The 10,370-nt window shown below is 34.7% G+C and overlaps 2 protein-coding genes across 2 annotated transcripts; both read right to left on the reverse strand.

Annotated features, from left to right (window-relative positions):
* Window positions 1-2,211: 2,211 nt before the first annotated feature.
* LOC9317871 (calcium-dependent protein kinase 14) lies at window positions 2,212-5,039 on the reverse strand. The gene is made up of 8 exons (XM_002881759.2): window positions 4,154-5,039; window positions 3,922-4,045; window positions 3,700-3,843; window positions 3,458-3,610; window positions 3,256-3,371; window positions 3,009-3,176; window positions 2,704-2,934; window positions 2,212-2,597 (listed from the first exon to the last, which is right to left on the reverse strand). The coding sequence occupies exons 1-8, from the start codon at window positions 4,655-4,657 to the stop codon at window positions 2,442-2,444; spliced, it is 1,596 nt and encodes a 531-aa protein (XP_002881805.1). The 5' UTR covers window positions 4,658-5,039; the 3' UTR covers window positions 2,212-2,441.
* Window positions 5,040-7,080: 2,041 nt separating this feature from the next.
* Window positions 7,081-8,868, reverse strand: LOC9317872 (remorin 4.1). Its single transcript, XM_021029684.1, has 2 exons — window positions 8,024-8,868; window positions 7,081-7,459 (listed from the first exon to the last, which is right to left on the reverse strand). Exons 1-2 carry the CDS (start codon window positions 8,663-8,665, stop codon window positions 7,259-7,261), a joined length of 843 nt encoding a protein of 280 aa, XP_020885343.1. The 5' UTR covers window positions 8,666-8,868; the 3' UTR covers window positions 7,081-7,258.
* Window positions 8,869-10,370: the final 1,502 nt, after the last annotated feature.

Raw genomic sequence — 10,370 nt, forward strand, 5'->3', positions numbered from 1 at the left:
TATAAAAGTGTTACATGTAAATTGCATTATATTTTATTATATTATATTATAACAGCAAATCATATTAGACTTTTTGTTTGTTTGTCAAGTTGGACCGTAATTGAATACTAAAATGTCTATTTAATTGTTTGTTCATCCCATCACCCACGTAAGTCGATTTATCCATCAATGCTGGATAGAAATTTAAGAATCTGACCTCACACACGCACAAAAAAAAAAAAAAAAAAAAAAAAAGAGACAGAACTACATTATATTTGGGAAAATCCAATTTAATTAAAAAAAAAAAAACAGAACCCCATAATATTTACTTGTTTAACAAATTAAATGCTCCAAATAAACGACGTCGTAGGTTCAACTACTATTGCGAGACACACGCATGGCGTATGGGAAGCAAAGTTAGGCGATGCACGTGAAGCTTAATTAGAGAGTTAAGCACAAGTGTCTCCCGTTCAACAAATATGAACATTATTTTACTTGTGCAAATTTAATTTGTGACATGGTCGACATTTGAAATAAACACGTGGTCAAAATTTCAATGTGTTTACTTTTTAAGGTTTAACACATGATTGAGCAGTAAAACCCCATTTCGTGTTTCTTCTTCTAGAAAAATAAGAATCATGCGTGAAGCCGTGAACCCTTAAAATTAGTAACAAGTTCTAATCGGATTTTGATTTTCCAACAAAACTGTTTTATTATAACAATCATGAAATCCGGGTAAACAGGAAAAAAATTGATTTACGGATTCAAAAAAATCCTAAACAACTACAAATACGAACTTCCGAAATCAACGGAAAAGACTAGTGCCCATGCATATATGTTTCTGAATAAAACCTAGATCAACATACGAAAGGTAGTTATCGACTATATAAAGTATATATTTTTTGACCGTTCATTAATAATATACATATATAATAAAAACGTATGAATACATCAAACGGATATGAATACACATGTGCGAAGCTTGCTTGAGAGACCCAAAGGTATGGACGAAAGCATGACTTCTGGAAATTTTCCTAGTCGTTGTTATAAGTCTCCTTTAATTGTAGGTTCTTGTTCATCCTTAGAATTTCTAAATTTTGTAATGGTTAGTTCATATACATGCTTAATTATTATTCTTTCATTTTTTACCTTCTAGCTATTGGATCGTCTTAAATATAATTTGCATTTTTATATACAAAATAATATATATATATATATATATATATATATATATATTTTTTTTTTACAAAATAATATTCTTATAATGTTGACAATTGAAAAAAATCTATAAACATAAGAATTCCTTCATAGAAAAATCTATAAACATATATATTCCTGCACAAGTAAATTCATCCTACAACAAACAAAAGAAATTAACAATATAATATTTCACATTTGCTGTGCCATTTGGATAAGAAGTATATACATCCAACTCTGTCCATGCATATATGGATATGCACTAAAAACGGCATTTATCTGTATTGTAGAATATTCTGAATATAGAATTTCAAATAGAACTACTGGTAACTGGTCCAAAGTTATATGTAGTTGAATTTTAGTCGGATTTGTTTTAAAAATAGAAAAATATTGTTCGTGCACATATTACATATATACAAGGAAAAAGACTCATGAGTTAATTAAATTTCGAATTTATAATAGATAGACAATTTGTTTACATAGAAAGTTATAAAAAAAAATATTGAGAAATATTTGGAAACGGGAAACGCCCATAAGAGTTGAGGAAGGGGTGTTGTGTACAACTATATATATATATCAAAGATGTTTCTGTTAAATTAGTTGATACGGAAATTATGGAATGACCACAAATCACAAAACAGAATCGCCTCCCTAAATCGCATTCACACGGCAAGTTGTGGATATATGCATAGTGCCAAGGAATAGTTGAGATGACTATGATTATGTTCTTTTGGTAAAATGCACCAGGTGTTCTATTCCGTTACTATTTCTATATATTAATTCCTGAATAATTTATAACTTGAGAATGTAGAAATACTACGTACATGCATACGACTTTATCTCGGACCAACGTAATCGCCGTTAATTTAGAGCAAGAACCACCACGGCTAGCTAGTTCACTGACTGAACCATGCATGACAAAAGCCAAATTGTTTCGACCAAAGGAGAGTCATATAATTATGTTAAGTGATTATTGAAAATAATGAAAATTAATTACTTAATGATCATAAGAAACAAAATAATTAATGATCTTCATTTTCCTCACATACAATTAATTAATCTACACAAACGGGCGACATGTTCGATCATTCAACAATATAAATGCCTAAAGCTTAATTGATACCCGTTGAAACTAACAAGTTGTGATGAGAAAGTGAAGAAAAAAACACCAAAAAGAAAGAACAAATATTTTTCTTCCCTTTGATTCAGATTCAATTCAATCTTCTGCGACTGATTATAAGTATCCGTGTCGCGGATTTCAAGCTCTATTTTGTATCTCCATTAGACTGCAAGGACCCATCTTGCATCAGCTTAAGGCTAAGACTCTTAAACCGGTCCCTCGAGTACTGCCTCGAAGCTTTTCTCCAATCCGTTCCCGTTTTCATCATCGTTGTAAACTCTTCATAACTTATTTTCCCATCCTGCATAACATTTCGGTTCAACAACATCAATTTTTTTAGTCTTTTTACACGTTATATATGAAAATTTTACACTACAACACTTATTTTCTCAAATGAGTCTACTAACCTTATTGGTGTCGACATCAAGGATAATGGCTTCGACAACTTCTTCACTAGTAGTGTCAATATCATCTGCCAAAGCATCTCTTAATTCTTGTATTTCTATATAACCACTCTTGTTTTTGTCGAAGAACGTAAAGGCTTCCTTTAAGTGCTCGTCGTTGCCTAACTTCCTGATGTGTACCGATATGGCTACAAATTCATTGACGTCTAAGTATCCATCTTTATCAACATCTCCCTGTTATAACAAACCCTCTATAGTCAAATGCATTGCGTGCGAAACTTTAAATTAGTAATTGCATAAGAGCTTACCGCGTCCATCAATATTTGAATGTCATCTTGAGGAACAACAATCCCGAGTTTCTGCAATCCGATTCCTAGCTCGTTGATGGTAATCTTCCCTCTATTGCTTGTGTCCATTACTTGGAATCTTTCTTTTATGCAAGATGTTTCTTCAACCGATAGATGCTCAGCAATAACCTATGGAAGGAACGTAATAAAAAATCTCAAGCTCCTTGAACGGTCAACAATGTCTTCAAGAGAAGAGATTAGTACATACCCTGAGTGCCCTTTTCTTGAGCTTGTTCATAACAGAGAATTGCTTAAGCCTTGCTCTTACGGTTTCACCCAATGATACATTGGAAGCATTCTTACCATTCTGTATCCACGGATGATCTATAAACCAAAGATGATTTGATCAGTCTTAACATTGATTTCATATGAGCACCAAAAACAATTGCATTTGAAAGCAGAGATTATACCAAGCACTTGTTGAGCTGTTAGACGACGCCTTGGATCTGGATGAAGCATCTTTTTTATCAGATCTTTTGCATTACCAGAAACTTTCGGCCAGGGGTCTCTTCTGAAGTCGATCACAGATCGAAGAATTGCTTTCGCGACTCCATGTTCGGTTTCTGAAAACAAACAAGATAGAAAAGGCATCACTACCTTTGTATGATCCTACAAAAACTGACACAAAACAAGTGATTTGACAAAACTAAACCTGCCCAAAAAGGTGGAACACCACAGAGCAAAATGTAAAGAATCACTCCTGCGCTCCAAATGTCGATTTCTTGTCCATAACTCCGCCTTAATACCTCGGGAGCCATGTAATAAGGACTCCCAACGATTTCGTTAAATCTCTCGCCTGCAAACAAAACATTAGTGGGTTAAAGATTCCTTCCAATTCCGCCGAAACCAAGTATCAAAGATGATAATACATCACCTGGTTTAAAGAAAATAGAGAGACCAAAATCAATAGCCTTCAAAGATGCAGTTTCCTTCTTGTTTGCAAACAAGAAGTTCTCAGGTTTTAAGTCTCTGTGCATGACTCCATGCTTATGGCACATCTGTAACACATTGAATAAACCACATTACTCTAATAGAAACCGTGCCTTTCAAGCAATGTTACAAATCAATAATGTCCAACAAGATTCATAGATAAAAATTTCACAAACCTGAACAACCTCGATGATCGTCTTAATAACCGAAGCAGCAGCTCTCTCCGTATAATGCCCTCTAGCAACAATCCTATCGAAAAGCTCACCGCCTTCACAAAGCTCCATAACCAAATGAACAGCTTTATCATCCTCATAAGTCTCTTTCAAAGTAACAATATTAGGATGCTCAGGCATTTGCCTCATGATCTCAACTTCTCTCTTAACGTCCTCAATATCAATCGACGTTTTCAGCTTCTTCTTTAAAATCGATTTGCATGCGAAAATCTCTCCGGTCTCAATCTCGGTGCATAGATACGTGACCCCAAACTCTCCTCGACCTAGCTCACGACCTAATTTGTATTTCTGCTTGATCTCGTGACCCGTTGGTTCCTTCAACACGATAAGCTTCAGGCCATCGTGGTGGTTACCGTAATCGTTTGAAAAAGGATTTGGCAATTTAAAACCTTTCTTCTGTTTATCGTTTTGAATCAACGATCCAGCCGTTCCACAACAATTCCCCATTATACAAAATGTGATAAATCAAATAACCGAATAAAAAATCTTCTTGAAAACGTGAATAAAGGAACAAGAACCCTAATAAAATCCCTCCAAAAGCTTAGGGGAGATAAAGAAACCTAGAAACAGATTCAGGAAAAACTTTGGGAAAGCCTAGTAAGTTAAATGGAATCAGAGGATATTTGACTTGGAATCTGAGAAGACGAAACGAATCATATCAAAGGGTTCTTGTATTTATTTAAATATGCAGAAAGTTTTAAAAAGATTGAAGTCAAAAATTACAGAGAGATATGGAAGGAAGTTTGTTTTTTTGAAAAAAGCACAAATTCCTTCCCTCCCTAATCTCTCTGTTTTTTCTTGTTATCCTGTTTTCTGTTTTTTTTTTTTTAATATAAATCAGATATGGCTTACTTTTAATAATTTATTTTTAGTTTTTTTTTTTCGTATTATCAAAGCAATTCTGAAAGAAGAAAAAAAAATCCCAATTAAAAGAACGATTTTAGGATTAAGATCATCTTATGTTTTGATATGCGGATTGTCCAATGAGAAAACAGAATTTTTGCTTAAATCAGTTACATACTTGCATAATTTTTTTTGTTTGTATATGAAACATATAGTGTTTCCTAACTATTTCTTTTCTAGTTCTGTAGATCAGCATTTGTGGTTTAAACGATTGGTTTGTAAAGACTCTTTCATTACTTAATAAAGTATAACAGTTTGCAGGAAGAAAAAAAAAAGCTAACAAGCGTGATGTGAAATTTGCGGTGGTAATCATTTGTATAAAGAAAGTTTAAATGTAGCGGTCTACAACTCTTAAACCAATCTTGATTGGTAACCCTCCGGATTTACCAATATAGAGCTAAAAATAAATATATAGTAGTTTTTTTTTTTCTTAAGCTTTACAGCGATTCTCCTATGATTTTTAATGCTTTACAGCGATTCTCCTATGATTTTTAATGCTACAACATTTGATGACATGCGAATTTGAAAATTTGTAACTACCGAAATAATTATAAGCATTGTGTCTATATTTTTGCTTGTCATAATTTTAGTCGTGAGAAATGGTGATAGATAACAATATGGCTACAAAATGTTGTTAAAAAGTCCATATACATTCCATTCGTGTAATTATGCCTGGAAGCTCTATATTCATTAATTTGTTTTTGTCTCCGATGTGGTAAACAGTAAACTAAACGTATGTAGATAAGGGCCATAGATTCTAAAATCCATTGTTTGTTTCTGATGAATTAGCAATACACTTTAATTAGTGGCATCCGATGAATTGGCAACTTATCGCTAAGTCAAATTAACAAAGAAAACATCAGTTGCATTTTGTTGTTTTCTAATAAAAGCTGTATTTTCTTTCTTTTTAGTCAATTAATCTATAAATTCATAGATTTTTACGGTGATTAGTTGTTAGTGCATTCTGTCATGAAAACTTTGTATATATATTGAGACTTATTTCTCTACAGTGAAAAGGATAAATTACAAATATATTAATAGTAATTTTCTTAATCACAGTGAGATCGTTGCACCGAGCCAAAGTCTTAACTCCGTCCGCTACTTTCATTCAAAACTCTTTTTTTTTTTGTCATAACTTTTGAATCACAGTGAGAACGTTGCACCGAGCCAAAGTCTTAAATATATATTGAAATTTTGAATTGTGAAGATGTGAACTTGATGAGCATGTTAAGAACTAACTCAAGTTATTGTGAATTGAACTTGGGTTGAGTTAAGTGCTTTTGAACCACAAAGAGGAGTGTCCACGTTGGTACAAATATTGTTGGTTCAAATGTTGGCACAAGATAGTACAGTCTTGTCTCCTTGTGCTTTGTCATTAAGGCTTGATTGGTGAAGGGACAAAACGCACATCAAGCGTTTTCAAGATGCAACCTTTAAGGTTTGCTTTTGCACATGAAGCCCTAGTTGTGTTGTCACTATAAAAGGTGATTTGAATTCATTTGAGAAGAAGAGAGAGCAAGAGAAAGCACAAGCAATGAAGATCTATGGAGTTAAGATCAAAAGGGGTGAGAGAAACATGTAAGAGTGTAAGCTTTGGGGTAGTGAGTGTAGTGAGAGTTTACGGCATTCACTTGTATTTCTTGTAGTCACCCTCTTTCTCTTCATAGTGAAGGATGTGGATCGAAAGATCCTAACCGGACGTAGCGGTTCGTTAACACCGTGAACCGGGTGAACAAATGCTTGTGTGCTCCTCTTCTTCCTTTCCTCTGCTCTGTTATATTTCTTCTTCTTCTCCATATTTTGCTTGCTCTGTATGTTTCCGTTTTGGTGTTGATGACATAAAGCTTGAGGCTTTGAGAGGTGTAAACCTCAACATGAATTGTTTTAGATGGATGGCCTCCAAGCACTAGAGATTAAGAGATGGATGGTAGAAGCGATTTTTTTTTTCTTTTCTTCTGACAAACGCATTATTCAAAAATCAAAATTACGTTGAATATTTTTCTTGTTTTGGACGTGGATCACATCACGCAACACTTTTGTACTACACTCTCAACTATGTGTATATAAGCTACAAAATGACCCCTTTCTTTACTAACTTATATACAATAAGTAATGTTTAGTTTAATGGTTTGATATCACTAAAAACTAGGAGAAAGAGAAGAAGGAGCGTTTGGCAGGAGGGCGTCCAACGGCTCTCATGAGATTAGCAACTTCAACTACTTTTGCAACCTCTGTCCCTCTCTTTGCCTCTGCCGTCGCTCTTCTCTCTTCTGCTTTCCTCTGTGCTTTCGCAACATTGTTTTGCGTTTTCTCCATCGCTTTTGCTTTTCTCTCTTCTAGCTTCCTCTGCATACATCAATCCCAAAGTGTTAGCTTAACTTATGCATACATGTCTCTATGTATACATTATCAATCCAACATGAATTCACCATTTAAGTTGAACCTACATTTTACAGAATATTTTTTGCTATATTATGAATATCGGAAAGGTAATATAATTTCACAATGTTTGAATAATTGGAATTAGATGACGATTGCCAATGTAAATATATGATACTATTTACAAGACAAAAAAAAAAAACATTCATTTGAAGATAGAATGTGAGATATCAAACCATCTCCCACCTAATTACATATAAATTATGCCACCACACCATATATATCTAATAGAGTTTATTTTCAAATGAGAAGCTTACGTTTGCACTTCAAAATGACACATTTTTATTCTACTATCACATGGTTTAATTAATATATATATATTAACCAGCTTACCAACCCAATACAAATTCATGGCTCAAATCAAAATCTGAGTTAGTAGTAAAAGAAAGTAGATGACAAAAAAAAAAAAAAAAAAAGAAAGTATGTTACTAAATTAATCATCGTACATAGAACCGGAAAAAAAAAAATCACCTCAATTTTCTTCATCCAAGAATTGGCCTTGTGGACTTGTTCATTAACCCAACCGTTAATAACGGTGTCTTCCCTCTTAAACCTGTTATTGATCTTTGCCAATTTTGCCGTCTGCCACGCCGTTATCTTCGCCTCAACCTCTTCCCTCTTCACTATTTGCACTGTCATCCCAACCCGACCCTGACCCGGCCCAATCTCACTTCCATGATCCAAACCCGAACCCGGATACTGGTCCGGAACGATTGCCAAAGGGTTCGTCTCGTCTTCCTGATCCCTCTCCTCGTGGATCCTCAACAAGTCGTGTTGTCTCTCATCTTCACGCTGCGTGACGTCACGAGCCGTTGGTTCGTTGTTTTCCATGGAGGAGCCGGCGATGACTAGAGCGTTGAACTCTCTGCTTATTGTTGTGAAGTTTTCGCCGGAAGAAGCTCCTTCGCTCATGGTCGTTGTTGAGCGTGGAGGAGAAAAATAGCCTCGGAAAGCAGGCGGTGGAGGCAACGTCGTCGCCGTCATCGTCCGGGAATTATCCTCCGGAGCTGGAGTTAGCGCGTGGATGTCTCTCACCACAGTCTCCGTCGTCTCATCATCCTGGTGGTTACTTGTGGCGTCCGGTGACCTTTCATGATGGTAAAGAGTCAGCATAATCTGAGAATTAGGGTTTTAGGAACTGTGCTCGTCAAAAAAGAAGAAGAAGAAGATCATGGTCTGATCAAAGTAGTTTGATCTCTTCTGATATCTCGCGAAGCTAAATAGGTTTTGATATTGGCTTTGTGATTTTGTCAAAGGTTTTAGTTCCGACTTTAATTAGATTTAGAGGAACAATATCACTACACGACAAAAAGGATTAAAATGTAGAATTCTCAAGAAGGTGATAATTTTAAAATATGACAACGGACCACCACTTTGTGAAAACTACGTTGGTCCGGTAAAATAGCGACTGCTTTTAACCTTCGGAGACATGCCTGTTTATGAATGATTAGCTAGAGACAAAAATAATGCGATCGACTAAATTTTTCACATTTTTCAATCTAAAACCTTGCGGTGATTTCTAAAGGGCAAAACAAATGTGGTTTTAAATTTTATAGTTTTTTAGAAATATTTAATGGAATGTTAAAAAATAAAATGTAAATTTATGGGAGCAACTAAAATATTAAGAGCGAGTGTCGGCAAGCTTAGACCCTACCACGAAGACAAGATTAATACACGAGCATGTCGCCTAAAAAAGATTGCTGTCGACGTGGCTATATTTGATTAGTTAAACATCCCGCCATACTGAGTCACGTATGTCAGCATCATAAAATGAATCTAATGACTTGGAGATACCACTTGTCCACGGCCACGTATTTGATGTCACGTTTGAGTGTATTTGTATTTTTTCTGAGAAGCTTGGTAGTGATATTAGCAATTTGTTATATCTGTCTGCTATGTCTTTTCATTATATATATGACGTATTATCAACAACATATAAGTTTTGAATATCCATACATATTAGTTACTTTTAATATACGTGTTTCATTTTCCGACGAAGGGCACATATAAATCACAACCACTCAGAAGTTTCAGTGAATAGTGTTTATGTGGTATGATTTGATCGGTCTAATACAACGGTTTACGTTGTAGAGGTCAAAAATATTGAGTGGTTGGCTTTCAAAATGTTGAACTCTGCGGTCGTTTCTTGTATGCTGAACGTTTTAAACAATGTGACACTCCACGCCTCATCTTTTTTTTTTGTTTTTCTCCACTTTTTATCTTGATATCATGAAAACCTATGTTCACCCTGCATGGTGCTGGTGCTGGTGCATATTCTATTAATGGAGTATATATATTTATTAAGGGACTATATTAACTTTGTTAAGCTAAGCTATTGAGCGTATCCGACATTGAGTTCTAATTTAGATCCAACCCTAAAAGGCTAAAATATTTTTTTTCCATCCCAATACCTTTCCCTTTTTTTTTTTTTAATCTGCCATCCACATTGCCTTTTATGTTTATAATTTCATACAAATCAAACATTCTACACATATATAGTTGGATCGCCCTTAAAAATCACATATTTGGATGGCCCTTTAAGGCCCGTCATCTTCGATAATTTGTTTGCCATCCAAAAGTATTTTGTATTGTGGTTACTAGCTAACCCGAAGTTATTAAACCTGAATAAAAATGAGCATCCGTATTGATTCATTAAGCAGACTTTATTCCAAAATGTTAGATCTTCAGGCAACTCTTGCTATTTGATATCCTCAATTGTCCCCTTCCATAAGAAATCACTATGTTTAATGTAGCAATGCATTTCTTTGGAGAAATTTAGCAACTGAGGTTTCCCTGCAAAAGTGCAAACGATACTGTT

Source organism: Arabidopsis lyrata (genome assembly GCF_000004255.2).
Source record: "Arabidopsis lyrata subsp. lyrata unplaced genomic scaffold ARALYscaffold_4, whole genome shotgun sequence".
In the NCBI taxonomy this organism is placed as follows: Eukaryota; Viridiplantae; Streptophyta; class Magnoliopsida; order Brassicales; family Brassicaceae; genus Arabidopsis; species Arabidopsis lyrata.

What these genes read in the sequence shown, in the direction of transcription:
- LOC9317872 (XM_021029684.1), bottom strand. Translation starts at nt 8,665, where the DNA reads ATGCTGACTCTTTACCATCATGAAAGGTCACCGGACGCCACAAGTAAC. An exon ending in CTTGGATGAAGAAAATTGAG is followed by an intron (nt 7,460 to 8,023) that starts GTGATTTTTTTT and finishes TGATGTATGCAG; the next exon opens with AGGAAGCTAGAAGAGAGAAA.
- LOC9317871 (XM_002881759.2), bottom strand. Translation starts at nt 4,657, where the DNA reads ATGGGGAATTGTTGTGGAACGGCTGGATCGTTGATTCAAAACGATAAA. An exon ending in AACAGCTCAACAAGTGCTTG is followed by an intron (nt 3,372 to 3,457) that starts GTATAATCTCTG and finishes TTTGGTTTATAG; the next exon opens with ATCATCCGTGGATACAGAAT. An exon ending in TCAAGAAAAGGGCACTCAGG is followed by an intron (nt 3,177 to 3,255) that starts GTATGTACTAAT and finishes TTCCTTCCATAG; the next exon opens with GTTATTGCTGAGCATCTATC.